General features: G+C 40.0%; 1 protein-coding gene across 1 annotated transcript in view; it reads right to left on the bottom strand.

Annotated features, from left to right (window-relative positions):
• Window positions 1-20,097, bottom strand: part of bace2 (beta-secretase 2) — an 83,083-nt gene that overhangs the window by 45,487 nt on the left and 17,499 nt on the right. The window contains exon 2 of the mRNA XM_072585697.1: window positions 16,333-16,421. Within this exon, the coding sequence (XP_072441798.1) occupies window positions 16,333-16,421 (89 nt within the window). The remainder of the gene's footprint in view (window positions 1-16,332; window positions 16,422-20,097) is intronic.

Genomic DNA, 20,097 nt, shown 5'->3' with positions numbered 1-20,097 from the left:
CGCCTAGGAACCCTCCAACCACAAGGGATGAACTCAGATTTCTCCAGTTTCCTCATTAACCCTTCCCCCCCACCTTGTCTCAGTCCCAACCCTGGAACTCAATACCACCTTCCTAATCGGCAATCTTCTTCCTGACCTCTCCGCCCCCACCCCCACTCTGGCCTATCACCCTCACCTTAATCTCCTTCCACCTATCGCATTTCCAACGCCCCTCCCCCAAGTCCCTCCTCCCTATCTTTTATCTTAGCCTGCTTGGCACACTCTCCTCATTCCTGAAGAAGGGCTCATGCCCGAAACGTCAATTCTCCTGCTCCTTGGATGCTGCCTGACCTGCTGCGCTTTTCCAGCAACACATTTTCAGCAAATGAGAAGTAACCAAATATTTAAGATTTGTACATTAATTTTACGAACAGGGATTGTAATAACTTCACTTCCTTCTGGGGTACAATGGAACAGTCCTGGAGACTGCCTTTCAGTTTGGCTGACTGACTTTGACTGGGAAGTAAAGGCTGACACAGTATGGTTAGTGATTCTCAATTATGTGCTAACATAATAAAGCTAATCCCAGTGCACACCCAAAAACAACACTAGAGTGGATTGGGGCAGATGAATGAATTAGCCCTATTGTCACATGCACTCAAATGATTACAGTGAAAAGTTCACATTTACTGCATTACAGTGCTATTTTAGGTACAAAGATACCTAGATACAGATACTTAAAATTAATTTATTGGGAAACAAGTACAAAAATTAGAAAAGTAAAGAAACACAGAGGAACTCAATTATCCGGCATTTGATGATCGTATCGGATTATCCGGCAAGATCGCATGGTCCCAATGTTTGGCTAAACTATGTTATCTGGCACTTGATTATCCAGAATTCAATTAGCAAAATGAAATACCCCCCACCCCCCCCCCCGCCCATGTCCTGCGGATAATCGACGTTCCTCTGCAGATACTCCGGCATTACAGTCAGAGGAATAAATTAGAAAAATAAGTAGTAAGAAATTCAGAGTATCAGTCCTTCCAACCTCATCTCAGAGGATAGCCAAAATCTTTAGTGAGGGGTTTTAGTGGAGAGATGGAAGACAGGTCAAGGCGAAGGCATGGCTGCCAGTGAAGTGAAATGATCAGAAATTCCTATGAAGCCAGGACTGGAGAACGCAGAGCTCTTGAAGTGTTGTAACATTGAAGGTGATCAAATCCAAAAGACAGAAGGGAAACAACATGGAGGCTCCTGATGAAGAGCTTATGCCTGAAACGTCGATTCTCCTGCGCCGTTGATGCTGCCTGACCTTTTCTTTTCCAGCACCACACTCCAACATGGATACTTAGCAAAGGATAGAATGGACAAGAAAACTCAATGGTCACAAGAGAGCAAATGAATATGACAATTGATGTAGATTCCATAAACATATTATGACATAGTGGTGAACCCTACTGCTAATTAAGTCTAACACACGGAAACGTTCACTTCACCTCGTAATCTGTTGAAATAATGAGTGACAGAGAACTACCCAAATTCCACTATTTGAAGAAACATTTTTTTTTAAACTCCAAAGGTGAACATTAAACACCAACTAACTACAGCTCTAAGCCTTCTTTGTTTGAAAGATTTGTTACCTTCCTCCCACTCTATAACCATATACTGACCCGATAAAGCCCTTATTAAATTTACAGCAAATCAATTTGCAAAACCAGACAGCATTCATCTTCCACTGTTTGTAGGTCACCCAGCCCCTTCAGTTGCTTTTAAATCTCTCCCCTTCAACCTACGCCCTCTAGTTTTGAATTCCGCTATCTGGAGGAAAAGACCTTGGCTACTCACTCTATCAATGCTCCTTTTGACTTTATAAACCTCTAAAAAGGTGTTCTGGACCAGGACAGACCCCTCAAAATATTTCAAGAAAGTAGCCCAGACCCTACCTTTGCTAGCTGTTTTAAGCAGATGTAACGTGCATATTCCAGAACGGGTGCAGCCAGACCAACCACTTAGTTTTAAACAAAACAGAATTTATTTACAAGATTACCGAATGAGACACAAACAAAAAACAGAACAGACTACTGAATAACTTAACCTATCCAAAAACCCAACAGATCATTGTGACTTAATGATGCCATTCCAATATTTGCAACAATCCCCCTAAACACCCCTCGGCTCAAAAGGTAAAATCAAACACAACGTCTTACAAGAGTGAAGGAAAGTCAACCTACTTCTCCGTCTATGGGCCCAGCAGCTTTTCAACACCACTGCTGTGCTAAAACCAAACCAAACAAAAAAAAACTGAGCTGGGAGAACTGGCCACTCCCCTTACATTGTATAAGTGTTTTGTTTTAAACTTGAAAGCCTGTATCTGAGGCAGTATCTGTTAGCTATAATCAAATTGACCCTAAAACCCTTCAACTTCAGAATTTGCAGAGTCTGTCTTTTACAACCTCTCTGAAGAAACACCAAGGACAACATAACCTTGTTTAAGGAGCAGCACCACCACAAAAGGTCATGCCTCAGCCTCCGACGCTCCAGGGAAACTAGCCCCAGCCTGTTCAGCCTCTTCCTATAGCTCAAATCCTCCAGCCCTGGCAACATCCCTGCAAATCTTTTCTGTATAACAAGTTTGACATCTTTCCTATAACAGGGTGACCACAATTTAACACAATATTCAAAATGTGGCCAAACCAATGTTCTGTACAGCCACAACGTGACATCCCAGCTCCTATACTTAATGCTCTGACAAATAAAGGCAAGCACACCAAACACCTCCTTTACTATTACAGAGGTCACATTGAGGTCGAAATGGGTGCTCTTTGACAGATAGACAATTGACAAAGCCCCAGGGATGACCTTGGCCCTTTCACCTCCAAATCAAGAAGAATATAATACCAACACGAAGAATCCTGGCCACCTGACTAAATATTTTGGTCAAAGAGGTGGAGCTTAAAGAGAATTTTGAGGACAGCAAGGTTTAGTACAGGAATCAAAATAACTTCTTTTGCCTCAAAACTCCTCTCAAGATTTGCAAGCAACTACTTTTGACTTTGACAGTACATGGTTGGTTTTCAAGGGCTCCTTTCTGATTCTCATCAGCTGTTTTATTAGATGACGCAGTCTTGTAGGAACATTACCTGATTGTTTGTGATGAATGGGGTATTTGGACTCTGACAGATGCAAAATTGGAAGAATTCAACAAATGATCACCACCACTCCATTAAACAAAGACACAACATGCAAGAAAAGCATTAATTTCAAACACCACAGTATTTAAATTGGCATGAGAGAATAGGCACAAGTTAGCAACAAATGGATTTTTTTAAAAAAAGAAAACTGATACTCACCTGTTCACAAAAAGCCATCATTAAACATACTTTCGGTGGACTGCTGAGGTCACAACTAAATGATTGCATGTTTATCTCAAACACAGTCACTGCACTTCAAGTAATTCATTGAAATTTGAGAACTCAAATAACGTATGAAATAAAACTGCGCAGTATTAAATGATCCAGTTAACAATGTTCATTACAATAGTAAATGTTCATGTAATAAGAGTCCTTTGTTGAAACAGTCCACCCACCTTCACAATCACTCCTCCCCCCACCCTTGCTGCTCCTCTCCCCTTCCTTACTGTTCCTCATCTCCACTCCCCATCTTTGTTGTTCTCTCCTCATGTCCACCTTTACAGATGCAATCGCTTCCCTGGTGTAATGTGAAGCAGCAAATCAAAGGAAGAATTCTGAGCAGGGTTAGATGGATCCCAAAGCTTCATATTAAGGTTCCTTCTCTTCTTGCCTTCATTTTAATGGAGGATTGTACAAAAATGTGCAATTTAGCCAAACTGCTCAGGACTTCTTGGGAAACAAGTAGTATACAAACAAATTGAAGTGGAAGCAAGTGGAGGAAAAACTTCAAGAACTGGTTTGACATTTTCATTGAACAAGCTCAAAGCATTCCTAGTCCAGAAACAGTGGTTAAACATTTATGATTATACAAATGATCTTTACGAATAGGTCCTTACAGAACAACTTCATCAAAGCCACATCCATTAGAAGAGGTCCACATTTGTTTCTTGTGTTTTTCTCAGATGTTATCAAGTAATGCAAATATACTGTAGTGCAGACAACTTAAAAGAATGAAGAATATAAATTCTAAACTCAAAATGATTCGGCTGTCCCATAATGGGACAACTTCTTACACAAGATATCCATTCCGTAACACATGTACAAACACATTGTCCCTCATACAGGACCTCATGATTTATGTTGCCATTGTGTTCATCCCTGGAGTGCTGCTAAATCAAAGTATTCATTTATCATGTACACTATTCAGGGCTTCCAGATTTCTTTGGTTCGCCAAAATGAACTGTCCAAGATAAGGGGCTCATTATGGACAGTCATTGTTCAGCTATAAGTGCCATATGATGAGAGAGTTCTGTGTATATTTTCAGTAAAAGCTCAGCCACTTTTACTCTCATCAGGATGTTTTAAAATTTCCTCAAAGAGAACTGGTATGGAATGAAAAATTAAATTACCTGTATTAGCAGCTTGCACCATACATTTGGTGTCATATGTCTTAGTAATTGGTTAATGAATTCACATTAATCATTACACTCTTGACAGCTCCATTGAAATTCCCTTCTCCTCAGATGGATGGTTTAATTTATTGTTTAGGCTGAAATACAACTTTAACTCTGTTACACTGCAGAACTAAAGTAAGCTAGTATAATTCCAAAAGTAAAATATTCAAAGACTGATTTGAACCCTTCTTGGGGTGGGCTAAAAATGGAAGTTCAACACATCCGACCATATTCCAGTGCAGTTTGAACCCACCATTCTTGCACAATTGTGTTTTGATTGCTGACAGGATCAGCTTCTGGTTTCCTGCACATGACACTCTGCAAATAGGGGAGGGGGTGGTGCAAGGGTAATGTTGCTGGACTAATGATTCAGACCCCCACATGAACTGGGGACATGGGTTAGAAATCCAATAGAGTAGGTGGTAAAATTTGAATTCAATTAAACATCTGTTTTTTTCTTAAAGTACAGGAAAGGTTATCCAGTGGATATGGGCTTCACTGCCGGGTCAGCATTTATTGCCCATTCCTATTTGCCCTTGAAGAGGTGGTAGTGAGTTGCCTTCTTGAACCATTCCAGTTCAGGTGCCTTCAGGAGACCCTGAATGCTGTTAGGTTAAAATTCTGAAACTCTTCCTAACATCACTGATAGAACAGTGACATATTCTCAAGCCAGGATGGTGAGTGACTTGGAGGAGAACTAGCAGGTGGCAGTGTTCCCATTGTATTCTGCTGGCCTTGTCCTTCTAAATGGAAGTGGTTGTGGGTTTGGAAGCTAAGGAGTCCATGGTACATTGCTACTGACCGGTGAAGAGAATGAACGTTTGTGTGTGTGTGTGGTCCCAATCAAGCAATCTGCTGGACCTTGGATGGTAGCAAATTTCAAAATGTTGTTGGAGCTGCATTCATCCAGGCAAGTGGTGAATATTCCATCACACTGCAGACTTTTGGTATGTAGAAGGTGGACAGGTTTTTGGGGGGTTGGGTTCAGGAGGGGAGTTATTACTGCAGATTTCCCAGCCTCCTCTTATATTTATATGGCTAGTCCTGTTCAATCTCTCATCAATGGTAACTCCATGACATTGATAATGCATTATTCAGCAATGGTAAGGCTATTGAATATCTCGGGGCAAGAGATAGGTTCTCTCCCGTTGAAAATGGTCATTGTCTGGTACACATGTGGTGGAAACTATACTTGCCACTTGTCTGGATGGTGTTCACAGCTTACTACCTTTGGATATGGACTGCTTCAATGATGACCATGTAACCAGTACTAACTGATGCTGAAAACCCAGCTGATTCACTAATGTCCTTAAGGGAAGGAAACTTACCATAATTACCCAGTCTGGCCTATAGGTGACTCCAGAGTACTAGCAACATGGTCAACTGCTATTGCCCATCTGTAATTGCCCACGGGGCAGTTAAATGTTGGCCTAGCCAATAATACACATCCTAGGATGAGAAAAGTATTAAAAGCTTGTTAAACTACAATTCCTGTTGAGGGAACTTGTGCCTGGTGGAGATGGAGGTGGTGATGGTGATAGGGGAGGTCCTGAATGAATACTTTGCTTATTCACTATTGAAAGGGACTTTGTCATTTGTGAGGACAGCGTGAAACAGGCTGATTTGCTGAAAACAGGTTGATGTTAAGAAGGCGAATGTGCTGAAAATTTTGAATAAAATATAAGGATGGATAAGTCCTCTGGGTCAGATGGGATATACCCAAAATTACTACAGGAAGTGAGGGAAGAGATTGTTGTGCCTTTGGTGATGATTTTTGCATCTTCAATGTCCACTGGAGTAGTGCCAGATGATTGGAGGGTGGCAAATGTTATTCCTTTATTTGAGAAAGGGAATGGGGATGATCCTAGGAATTATAGACCAGTCAGTCTTACATCTGCGGTGGGCAAATTTTGGACAGGTTTGAGAGAGATAGGATTTATGATTATGTGGAAAACAATAGCTTGATTAGAGATCGTCAGAATGAGTTTGAGAGGAGCAAGTCATGCCTCACAAGCCTTACTGAATTCTTTGAGGATGTGACAAAACACATTGGTGAAGATAGAGCAGTGGATGTGTATACATGGAGTTTAGCAAGGTATTTGATAAGATTCCCCGTTGTAGGCTCATTCAGAAAGGCATGGCATACAAGGAAATCTGGCTGCCTGGATACAGAATTGGCTGGCCCATAGAAGACAGAGAGCGGTAGTAGATGGAAAGTATTCAGCCTGGAGCTCAGGCAACCTGTGGCATTCTGCAAGGATCTGTTCTGATCTGCTCTTTGATGTTTTATCAGCAACTTGGATGAGAAAGTGGAAGGATGGAATAGAAAGATTTCTGATGAAATGAAGGCTGGAGGAGTTATGGACAGTAGGGAGGGCCATTGTAGCTTGCAACAAGACATTGACAGGATGCAGAACTGGGCTGCTATGTGGCAGATGGAGTTCAACCTAGAAAAGTGCGCAGTGATTCACTTTAGAAAGTTGAATTTGAATGCAGAATTAAAAGCAGAATTCTTGGCAGTGTGGAGGAACAGAGGGATCTTGGTGTCCATGGCCCTAAATCCCTCAAAGTTGCCACCCAAGTTGATTGGGCTGTTAAGGCGGCATATGGTCTGTTGGGTTTCATTGGCAGGGGGATTGAGTTTAAGAGCTGAGGTTATGCTGCAGCTCTGTAAAGCCCTGGTTAGACCACACTTGGAATATTGCATTCAGTTCTAGAGGAAGGATGTGAAGCTTTAGAGAGGCTACAGAGGAGATTTACCAGAATGCTGCCTAGACTGGAGGGCTAGAAAGCCTTTAAGAAAGGCTTCATAAAGAGGCCTTTCTTTATGAAGAAAGACCGAGGAAGCTAGGGATTTTTTCATTGGAGCAAAGAAGGATGAGAAGTGACTTGATAGAGGTGTACAAGATGATGAAAGGCATAGCTAGAGTGGAGAGGCAGAGACTTTTTCCCAGAACAGAAATGTCTATCATGAGGGGTATATTTTTAAGGTGATTGGAGGAAGGTTTAGGGGAGATGTCAGAGGAAGGTTCTTTACACAGAGAGTGGTGGGTAAGTGGAATGCACTGCCAGCAGTGGTAGTAGAGTCAGAAACATTAGGGACATTTAAGCAATTCTTGGAATAGGCACATGGAAGAAAGAACAATTAAGGGTATATAGGTTAGTTTGATCTTAGAGTAGGATAAAAGGTTGGCACAACCTCAAGGGCTGAAGGGCCTATACTGTGCTGTACTGTCCTATGTTCTCAAGTTGCTGCCGCAGTCCTGCTACATTGGATTTTGACTGAGCAAGAAGGATGGGGTAGGAAGATATATTTAATTCAGGTTAGCATATGTATGTGTCCCCGTGCACCCTTGGTTGCCTAGTTGCTGGATGTCACAGATGCTACAGGGCATCTTGTAGATTGGATGCACACCTTCATGCATGGTTCCCAACTGTACATACAAAACCTGCTCCTGCTTCTCAGTCTTTTCGTCATTTTTGATGGTGGTCCAGCGTGGATAAATGTTGATAAAGCCCAGGAGTGAAAATTACCCTGATTTTACAAGAGTGCCAAAGGAGTTACCTCTTGCCAGCTCCAGCCATAGCCCTTACATTCACACATAAATCTAAGTTAACATCAATGCTTTCATGTTCGCTCATTCCATCAAATTCACAGCACAGTGTGCACCAGTACTGATGCTGCGTTAGTCTCCACATATCCACTTTATCAAAGTACATCAGCAAGAAGCTGCTATTCCATTAAAATAAAACTAAGAACTGTGGATGCTGGAAACCTGAAACAAAACCAGAGACTGCTAGAGAAATTCAGTAGCTCTGGCAGCATCAGTGGGAAGACAGAGTTCACGTTTTGAGTCCGGTGTCTCTTCATCAGAACTTCTCCACTTCCATTTCCCTGTTATGCAACAGGTAGGGCCTCCTGGCTCAGAGATATGGACATTACCAGCCACAAGAGTCCCTCCACTTCGCCACGCAGTTATTTTAGATCAACCTGTTCAAACGTAACTCACTTCGGAGCAGGTGGGACTTAGACCCAGACATTCTGCCTCAGAGGTAGGGACAATACCATTGTGCCACAAGTGCTCCCTCCACTTCCCATGTATCCTTAGTAAACAGACAATTGCATGGCTAATGAATACTCACTACTCTTCAAACTCCCTCCGTTGACCATTTAATGTTCTTGCCCAGCCACTGCAGTCAATGTTATTCTGCTCCTTCAACTCCTATTTGCAGACGTTGTACCTACTCTCATTGTTCCAAGTTCCTCCTACTAGCACTGACCACACAACAGCATCATTAGTCAGTCCCCATTAAAGTTGACAAACTGCTCGCTGCTTCCCACTCTTTTCTGGCCTTTTCAATTTACAAGTATAAATTTTGCATTTCTGCTATCACCACAACCCATCCAGCAATTCCATCCTCATACATTAGTGAGCTCACCAAACCTACTGTTAACTAGTCCTCGGGTTACTCATTATAGTCATAGAGCTATACAGCATGGAAACAGACCCTTTAGTCTGACAGTTTCATGCTGGTATCCTAAATTAATCTAATCCTATCTGCCAGCATTTGGTCCATATCCATCTAAACCCTTCCTATTCATGTGCCCACCCAGATGCCTTTTAAATGTTGCAATTCTCCAATTCATTACAGTTCCAGACAGATTATCCCAAATTTTCAAATTCGGAGTGAGGGGGCATGAACTGGCTCCCCTGCTTTATTCATCCAACCCCCTTCTTCATTCATCTAATTTCTGTTGGTTGTAAGAAGAATAATTTAAAAACGGACAGCTCCCTTTATAGGCATCCAAGTCATAGAGATGTACAGCATGGAAACTGACCCTTCGGTCCAACTCGTCCATGCTGACCAGATATCCTAACCTAATCTAGACCCATTTGCCAGCACTTGACCCATACCCCTCTAAACCCTTCCGACTCATATACTCATTCAGATGCCTTTCAAATAATGCAATTGTACTAGCCTCCACCACATCCTCTGGCAGCTCATTCCATACACGTCAAGTAATTTTATATTTTAAAAGGGAGTTAATTTAACCAGACTAAGTTATGGAGAGGGTGAGTTTTTTTATTTACTGAATATAGGAAAATGGACACAACCACACAATTTAGGAACAAGCAGTTAAAAACACACGATCAGTGTAAGCCTTTGTAAAGACTCTGCATGGTTGCACCTGGCACATGAGAAGCTATCGATTAACAGTTGAGCAGTTAATTTCAAGATTCTTGGTTTTTCATGTAGATTGAAATTCTTTTGTTCCAATTCCTTCTCTCAGTGGATAGCTCACAGCATAGTGATCGAGTGCTTGCCATTTCTTTAACGTGGAAATGTTTAATCGCTGTTCTCAAAGTGTGACCTACACAGCGCAATGGCCTATATGCTAGCAGGCCACTAACACACACAGACCATAAGTTGGAATCAAATATTCAGTATGACCATAAGTAATGTTGGGTTTAAAATCTATCATAATGACATCTAAATCTAATTTTTTTTTAAAATTTACTCATTGCCTCATTTTGGAGGGGTCAGTAAATGTTTAGAAATTTCAGTTGATCATTAGCTGCTAAAAAGATTAATTTTATATTTTAAAAAGTTACATTAAGAGAATTGAATGCGCAAGATTGAAATATTTCAATCTGCAATGCCACGTAACACAACAGATGAAGAACTGAGCTTCCACACAAGTATCCAAGACATCCTAGGTCTAACAGAGCCCTGAAGAAGGGCTCATGCCCGAAACGTCGATTCTCCTGCTCCTTGGATGCTGCCTGACCTGCTGTGCTTTTCCAGCAACACACTTTCAGCTCTGATCTCCAGCATCTGCAGTCCTCACTTTATCCTAGGTCTAACAACCAGCTCCTGGATAAGTATTCTTGCTTGAAGCACAACGGAGGGATTGGTAGGCAGGTAGATTACTTTGGACGTGTCTGTGAACTACTTTTTATTCAAGAGACTAACTGATAAACATCCTAAATTTTTTTAAAAATGTGCAAACATCTTTCTCAAGCTCAGAAAATGAGTTACTGGTGGAATTATCCAGTCAACGTAAACAATTATATTTCCTCTCCAAGTTCAGTCATACCTCATTGAGTCTGTTTCACTCAAAACACTCTAGAATCATTGCACTTCCTAGTACCACAATGAGTTGACAGTACAGGTAGTTGGCTGGTAGCCAGAGAACGTTGACAAAGAAATTTTATGGACTTCAGAATAAACACAACTTTCTACTTCCTGGTGCCTATTTACTCAACCATAACTCTTCACCTCAGATCCAGGCTGCTGCCAAATCTATTACTATCAAGGAGGTGATAAAGGAAGTGGAAGGATATGTTGAAACAATTCAGGGTAGAGAAATGAAAGCAGTATAGTATGAACATCAGGCTAGACCAGTTGGGCCAAATGCCTTCTGCTGTAAAATTCTATGGAATTTTCAGCTTCAGTCCCCAGGGCATGCTGTTGAAAACCACAGAAGATTAAAGTTATTGAAGAGGTGATTGAATAGCAGAACAGGATCAATAAGTTGAAGGGTCTACTTTTGTTTCCAGTGTTTCAATGCAGTACTTAGGTGTAGCTAGACCGCCAGTGGTGCCATTCCAAAATGAGATGCTAAACTGAAGCACCGCCCTCTCTTTCTGCAAAGATCTTTCAGACCCTTTCCAACAATGGAAAGAAAGTTTTTTCCAGTTTGCTGGGCTCAACTACAAGAACAGATTGGTCATTTGTCTCATTGTTGTTTGTGGGAACTTGCTGTGTACAAGTTGTCTGTTGTGTTTCCCCCATTACAATAGTGAGAACCTTCCAACAAGCACCCCATGAGCTGTGAAATACTTTGGGACATCTGAAATCCAGAATGGCAAAGTTTGGTGCCTTCTTTCCATTTAACATGGCCTCAAAATGAAGAAACTTGGAGATTAATATTATTCTATTCTCTGAATGCAGGGAAAAGTCTTTCTTCCCCTTCCTCCCAAAATATGGCTCCATACCTACAGCTGGATGCCAGTTCCTTTAAGTAGATAGAGGCAGAAATTCTCACCTTTATACATGGTAATATAAACACACCCAAATTGAACAATAAATATTGTCACAAGAACAAAGAATTATGGATGTGGAAAATCTAAAATGAAAACAAAGTGCTGGAGAAACGCAGGTCAGACAGCATCTGTAGCGAGACAAGTGGAGTTAACGCGGCAAAGGGTCATGGACAATAAATATTGTAAATTGCTTTCTGGAATCTGTTGAGAATCTGGACCACATTCTTTTGTCACTTTCCCACAATGGAAAATAAGACAGAACAAGAAAATCTTAGTTTAGCACATTTAAAAGTAGTGAAAGGCTACTACTTAATGCATATACATACAAACTATCCCACTTTGTCCAATCTACATGTGATTGAAATAAACAGAGGCAGAAAGATACAGAACAGTGATACAATAAATCAAAATCATGAAATGTAAAAAGTTTGGATACAGATGATCATGTGTTTTGGTAGACGATCATGTGGATTCTCAATTAGTCCTACATATGAAAGCAGGAACGAAGACAGGAAGTGAGTCTAAAATGAATCTTTTCATCTGGTTAAAAGGCAGATCTTTAGAAGGTTCACACTGCAAAAAAAACATGGTAATGGCTCAGGAAACTAGCTCACAGATTCTCACTTTCCCAGTATACTGTTTCAATATATTGACAAAAATCATCATGTGAACCACCTACTATCAATTCACACATATTACACACCTCAAAGTAAAGGGTCTATTAGAGAAACAATTTTGCCATTAGTTTCAACGGTTCAGCATTTGATGATTTCCCCATACGCACACAGCTGTGGATTTCAAATGGAAGCCTTGTTCTTTACAATTTAGCTTTAGCCATTTTCAACATTACTTGAAAAGAGAAAAAAAACAACTCTTTTGATCACAAATGATGGATTAGCTAATCAAAATGTGCAAATCAGGATGAATTGCCTAAACGTTCAGAAAAATTGAACCAAATTCCTTCAGAAGAAACACCACCCATCAAATCCATCACAGAATGCGTTTAAATTCCACAGACTAAACAAATTTCCAGCAGCACATTAAATAATCCAACATCTACAAACACTCTCCACTGTCCACCACGGTCAAATAGTGAATTCATACAAACAAGCGATGTTCGTAACTAATCCAAACTTCATGCAATTCAGAAAAACTTATTTGACTATAAACGTCTACATCCCCATTTATAATTAAAGTGGTGTTAAATCAGAGTGCCAAATATAAATTAGACATGTCAAGACACTTTTTTTTGCCCACAGTCTGACATGCTTCACAATTTGTTATTTTTATCAGAAGGAACCTACGTAACATTCATTAAAGGATGGTCTCGAGAGCGAGAGAGTTCTGGGGGCCAAAAGGAATTAGAGGGTACGGAAATAAGGCCGGGAAGTGAAGCAGAAGTAGACAACTAACACCACAATGGGGCTGGATGCATATTTATGTTCTCACGTACCTGTGCCCACTCCTCTCCATTTGTTTTTAGAAATATTACTGGGATTCAAGCAAACTAATAAAGCCACGTTTATTGTCAAACTCTTATTGCCTTCAAGAAGGTGATGGTGAGCTAACATCTTGAATGGCTGCATCTCAATGCGATGTGTATACATTGTTAGAGGGGAAGTTCCAAGACTTCAACCCAGCAACTGTAAAGGATCAGCTATACAGTTTCATCTTGCAGGTCTTGGTATGTCCACCAGTCCGCTGTCTTTGTTCTGAGAGACTACAGTTTAGAAGATGCTGTTGAAGAAGCCTTGGCATAAATCATTTAAAATAACAGCTTTGGTTCAACGACAGCACCACTCACCGCCTTGGGAGATGCAAGTTGAAGCCCCACCTAATCCTGGTTGAGACTACAGTGAAGTACTGAAATTGTCTCACATGTTGAAGGTGTCATCTTCACAATGAACACAAAACCTAGTGGATAACAACCATTTCATCACACACTTTAAAACCTGAGGAAATTCCTCTAATGGTCTCGCAAATTATTGTCCTCATTGAAACAGCAATGGAAATTAACCATATGTACATGATTAATCATAGGCACATTCAGCCTCTGAACCTCAATATTAAATTCCATAATTTTCAAAAACTGAATTTTGGGTGTTGTCCCAGTTTTATTATATGGTGTCCCTGTCCCATCCATTTCCACCCATCCCCCACCAGTCTTGTTTGTTTCTTATTTTCTTTGCTTCCAATACAGAGCTCTCATTCTCTCCCTTTCACATCTTAAGTTAGGCCAATTGTAGAATCTCTCTCTCTCTCTCTCTCTCTCGTTCACCATTTGTCTTTGCACTGGGCCACTACGTCATCTGTCCAATTCACTTTCCCTCCAAACCTATCAAAGAGTATTTTAAAAACCCATCTTCCAACATCTTTTAGTTCTGAAGAAGAGTGATACCAGCCTCGAGGCTTTGACTCTGTCGATTAACAGAAATTAACTGACCGTTTATCTTGTTCTTTATGCTAGCTGTGCATTTGTGTTTTCCAACAGAATGTCACATTCGTAAACACATGTAATATTCAAACCTTTTAAAGTATGAACTCAACTCCATTCCAGAATTTCTTGTACAGACTTTTATTTTTCAAATAAATAATGATGGGGTTGCAAAAAAGCTGAGTCACACCACCATTCAAGATGGTAGCTCACCATCACCTTCTTGAAGGCAATAAACGTGGCTTTATTAGTTTGCTTGAATCCCAGTAATATTTCGAAAAACAAATGGAGAGGAGTGGGCACAGGTACGTGAGAACAAAAATAGCCACACTGTCTTCAAAGACAAAGCAACACTTTACAGATTAGTGGTGTCACCACCTATCTCCTGTAGCCATTCACAAAAAGTACTTCCAAACTTGAAAGGGTCATTCTGAAACAAAGATGACATCTTAAACTCCCAGGGTAAATGTTTGCAAACAATAATTAGGCTGAAGTCAATCCATTTAAGGGCAACACCATGTTTGGGGCTGCTAGAAACCATATGGTAAGGTGGTCGTGATGGTCTCAATTTTAAAATTGCCCCCAAAAGGTAGTGCCAGTGACCGGTCTTCTTGAATAGCTGCAGCTCACATGATGTATGTACATCCACAACGATCTTGGGAAGATTTTGAAAATCAGGTGTGGGGCTCAATGGGGTAGATAGGGAGCATCTGTTTCCACTGAAAACAGATGATGAGCAGGCTCATGAAAGGAATAAGAAGGAGTAAACTTAAAAGTCAAAAGAGGAAATGCTGGAAAATCTCAGCAGGTCTGGCAGCATCTCTAAGGAGAGAAAAGAGCTGACATTTCGAGTCTAACTGACTCTTTGTCAAAGCTAAAAAAAATGGGAGAAATAGGGAGGTATTTATACTAGGCTGAGAGAACGTGAGTTAAGGCTCCAAAAGCAAAGCTACCTTTGCTTCTGGAGGCATGACTCCCCTTTCCTCAGCCTAGTAATAAATACCTCCCTATTTCTCCCTCTTTTTAGCTTTGACAAAGGGTCAGTTAGACTTGAAACATCAGCTCTTTTCTCTCCTTAGAGATGCTGCCAGACCTGCTAAGATTTTCCAGCATGTTTTCTTTTTGGTGTCAGATTCCAGCATCTACAGTAGTTTGCTTCTATCCAGTAAACTCAAAGTGATCTGTAAAGAAGCAAGGAAAAAAAAGTCTTTTTTTTAAATGAAATAGTTCGGATATGGAATGGATAGTCTGGAAATGTGTTGAAGTCAGGTTCAATTGATTGGGGGGCTTTGGATGATTACTTGGATAAAAATAATGATCAAGACTAAAGGGAAAAAGTAGGAGATTAGTGCTGGATAATGATGTTTATTTAACGAGTCAGTGCAGACACACTGGGCCGAATGGCCTTTTTATGTGCAATAGCAATCCTGTGATTGTAATATTAAGAGCTGCCTGTCCATGACAGAATTAAAAACAAGAGCTGCAGCCCAGCCACAACAGGAAAGGGGAAAAATACCCATGCAACAAAAGTAGGAGACTGCAAAATCATACAGTCTCCCAACCTGGTCCTTTCCAAATCCAGAGAGAGCTCAGTATTTCCTGGTCACAAGACTCCAAGTAATTCATTTGTAATTTGCAGAGAGTCTGACTCTTAGAAAACTCAGTGATGGACCTTTCAATACGAACTGGGCTTTTGAGTTCACACCTTGATATGTGAACTTTCAAAAACTTTTTCTTCATTAGGGCCTACACCATGCTCTTCACCTATATTTTGAGTGAGTGGGAGGAAGGAGGAAGGGAGATAGCATTAGATTTTCAAGGTAATTGCTTGAATAAATATTCCTTTTTATTTAAACTCACAAAAGATTTGTTGCTGGTTATCATTATCCACTCACACAGGGGTTAAGAAACCCCTTCTTTTTAAAGCCACACTTATTATAGATTATAAAGGAAGGGAACATGGATAGGGGTCTCAGTTCTCTCTTTCTCTCTCTTATTTCTGTCTGTAACAAAAATATTTCACTTGGAAGGTATATATAAAGTCCCCCAGGGGACATCCTGAATCTTTGAATGGTCTATGTTGTTGCAAACCTGTCCAGTCCACTCCAGTCATTTCAACCCCAATTGTTTTGGAGGTAAACCCACAACATGACTTGTGCAAAAATACATAGAGGTCTTTCACCTGACTTTGTAAAACAACATTGATTTATCATGCTAAATCTAAACTTCCCACCCTTTTATACAGGCATGTAGTGCATTCCTTATGATGTCTGAATACTTACAATTTTGGTTTAAAATAGGTCTTTATATTGCTGTTTGCTGCACCAGCCACTGCAAAGTTACTGCTCCCTGTATCGACCAGTATATTCATCTGCAGATAAAGGAGACACAGCAAACATTACAAAGCAATGCATTCATTGGAAGAGAGAGGAGAGAGAAAGCAAGTACTGGGACTTACACTATTAAAGTGTTTGTGCCTTCTGGAAAGAAAGCCAAACATTTGAGAGAAAGAAACATATTGGTGAGGGGAAAAGGGAAAGGGTTTCATCTCCCAATCCAACAGCAGCAGGAAGGCAGTAAATTCTTTAAACACTGGGGTAGTGGCACCCAATTCTGTTCCCTCTATGAACAGGCTGTTACTGAAATAAAAATTAAATTCTGTGGATGCTAGAAATCTGAAACAAGCACAGAGAATATCATAGAAACTCAACAGGTCGAGCAACATCAGTGGAGACAAAATAGGAAGGGCTGAGGGGGATATGGGCCAAATACTGGCAAATGGGACTAGGTGAATGGAGAATATTTGATTGGCATGGATGAGTTAGACCAAAGGGTCTGTTTCCTGTATATCTCTGTGACTAAGTCCAGTATGACTTTTGTTCTGAAGAGTCATCATACTGGACTTAAAATGTTAACTATTTCTCTCGCCACAGATATTGTTAGATCAATGTTTGGCCCTACTCACTATAACTTAACCAGGATGCAAACATATAAACATGGAGGAATAAATAATTCAGCCCCTCGAATCTGCTCTGCCATTTAATAATCCAATCTGATCGTAATCTCATATCCACGTTCCCATCCACCCCAGAAAACCTTTCAGCCCCTTGACTCTCCAGTCATTCCTCCAAATCATGAGGCTTCTGTTTCCGAGAGCCCCAGCAAACGATGACATTTGCAGAGCCTATTAAAACTACAGGTTAAAAAGAGAGTAAAAATCATAGAAATGCGAGTTTTGGATGTTGGAATTTTGTTGCTACTTACTTTTTGGTGCGGATAGGGGAACTCACAAATCATGCGCGGATACACTAAATCCAGTGTATCTGCATCCACCTTAAAAAAAAATCTAGCTTTTTAATTTTTCCTCAAGCCAAACCCCCATTCTCAATGTTAGTTTGGTGAACCTTCATTGAACTGCCTTCAACAAATTTACATCCTTCCTTAAAAAAAAAGGATGAACAGTACTGAGTATAGTACCGCAGATGTGTTTTTACAAGTTCCCTGTATATAAGTATAACCATATTACTTTGGTATTCAATTCCCCTCATGATAAACAACAACATTCGATGCAGTTTTCCCAATTACTTGTTTTATTTGCATATGAACCTTTTATGATTCAAGCACTAATCCACACGATTTCTCTGTATCATGTCATTTAGATAGCTTGTATGTTTTTATTTTGGATAAAATGAACAATTTCACATATTCCCACACCATACTCCATTGCCATATCTTTGCTCACTCACATTTATATCCTTCTGCAGGATTCATATGTCTGCTTCATAATTTCCTTTCCAATCTAACTTTGCGTCAATCCTTCAAGTAAATAATTTATGGAAAGTGTAAATGGTGGATGGCCCATCACCAAACCCTGTTGCACACCATTTGTAAGATCCTGCCAATGCAGAAAAGACCTATACATGCCCCTTGACTGGCTAACAGAAAGAAGACAATCAACTGTCCATGCAAATGTGCTACTGTCTACACCAAGAAATTTTATTTTTCACAAAAACCTTTGATATGGCACCTTATTGCAAATCTAAGTATAGTACATTCACGGATTTCCCTTTATCCACAGTGTGTTACCTCAAGAAAACCTTAATAGATTGATCAAGCACAGTTTCACTGCCACAAAACGATGTTGACTCTGACAGAGTCTGCAATAATTTTAATAGCAGCTTTGTACATTTTGTCTATGTGACATGTGCAGCTAACTAACCTATAGTTGCCTGCTTTCTGTTCCTCCCCTTTTTGAATAAAAAAGTTAGATCCACTATCTTGCGATCTAATAGGACCATCTTCAAATCCAGAGTGTTTCGGAAAATTAAAACTAATGCATCAACCATCTTCCTAGCTTCATCTTTCAAACTTTCAAGATGAAGTTCATCAGTAACCCAGGCATTTGTCAGTTTGCAGCTCCAATGACGTACTCAGTACGACTTCGCTGGCAATTGTGAATTCCTTCTCATCTTCAATTTCCTGATTTAGCATCCTTCTGTGGTGTTAAGTTTTGCTATAGCAAATAAAGCAATGTAAAACACTGTTCAATTAATCTGCAGCCCCCTTTTATCCATTATTTCTCTAGAAACTTGCCACAGCAACAACTCATTTTTTTAAACTTCTTTCGAAAAATATTTACAGAATCCTTAAATTGTTGTAGCTTTTACTTATTCTTTGCTTTCTTTTATATTCTGTTCAATCTTTTGATCTGCTACCTGTCTTGCACATTGATGTATTTTTCTTTCTTTTACGTCGACACTACCTTTAGCATTTCTAGTTAATAACAGATGGTGGTCCATCCCTTGGAATTTTACTTAACACTTTGGGAATGTGTCTATTCTCTATGTTTGAACTATCCCCTTAAATGTCTGCTGCCACACCTATCTTGCTTCACCTGAGGAGCAGCACTCTGAGAGCTTGTGATCTTAAATAAACCTGTTGGACTATAACCTGGTGTTGTGCCATTTCATACCAATTTTGAGCTATTCTTTAACTGAATTTGCCAAATCACTTTGACTCAGCTCTGATTGCATACCTTTATAATTAGCATTATTGACATTTTAAAAGTCTCAGACCCATTCTGCTCTCCCTTAAACTGAATGTAAAATTTCAGTCAGATGACAATTGCTGCTGTAGACCAGACCAAACCCACTCCAAATACACAGAGTCTAGACCCTTACTTTCTCTTATTTTGAGAGGTAAATGAAAGGCGTTCCGAATACAAGTTGATTGGTCAAACTATTGACTTTAAGCAAAACACACTATTTTTACAGCAAAGTTAAAATACAGACAAAACAAAAATAAAAATAGGAATTGGCTTAACTGTTAACTACCAAAATGCTTAAAATAATATATATTAACTACTAGTAATTAACTGTTCTAGTACAATAACATTTCATAAACACACCTTTGGCAAAGGCAAATTCAGTCAAATGGATTTCTCACGTGTAATTCTAGCAGCAGGAAGAGAACCTCAGCTTTTAGCTGTAAGAGAGGAATAAGTGCTTCCACATCTAGCTCCAAGATCCTAGCAACTACAGCAAGCTAAATATAAAAATCCTCGTTCTGTGAGAGCTTGACCCCACCCATTCAAGCTGATTCTATTGTTCAAACTTTTTTTAAAAAGCCTCAAGGCCTCACAAAATGTTTGCTTGTTCAGCTTTGAGCAAACTCCTCTGTATCTCTGCTGCAACCTGTCTTCATCCATAAAAAACAAGGACAAAATACATCTCTTATAGCCACAGCATCGTCACACTGCTATTTGAGGAGTGACTTAGATTTCAGATTTAGATTTTATTGTCATGTGTACTCAAGTACAGGAGTACAGTGAAAAGTGTACAATTTCATCATACATGACACCATCTTAGGCATCAAAGTACCTAGATACCAAAAAGGCTTAGGTACAATGTAGTAAGAAAAACAAAGTTAGTCATACAGCCGTACAGCATGGAAACAGATCCTTCAGTCCAACTTGTGCATACCAACCAAATATCCTAAATAAATCTAATCCCATTTGCCAGCATTTGGTCCAGATCCTTCCTATTCAC

The sequence above is a fragment of the Chiloscyllium punctatum genome, chromosome 15, assembly GCF_047496795.1.
Source record: "Chiloscyllium punctatum isolate Juve2018m chromosome 15, sChiPun1.3, whole genome shotgun sequence".
Lineage (NCBI taxonomy): Eukaryota > Metazoa > Chordata > Chondrichthyes > Orectolobiformes > Hemiscylliidae > Chiloscyllium > Chiloscyllium punctatum.
Note: the sequence above shows the minus strand (reverse complement) of the source record. Positions and strands in the feature narration are given on the sequence as shown.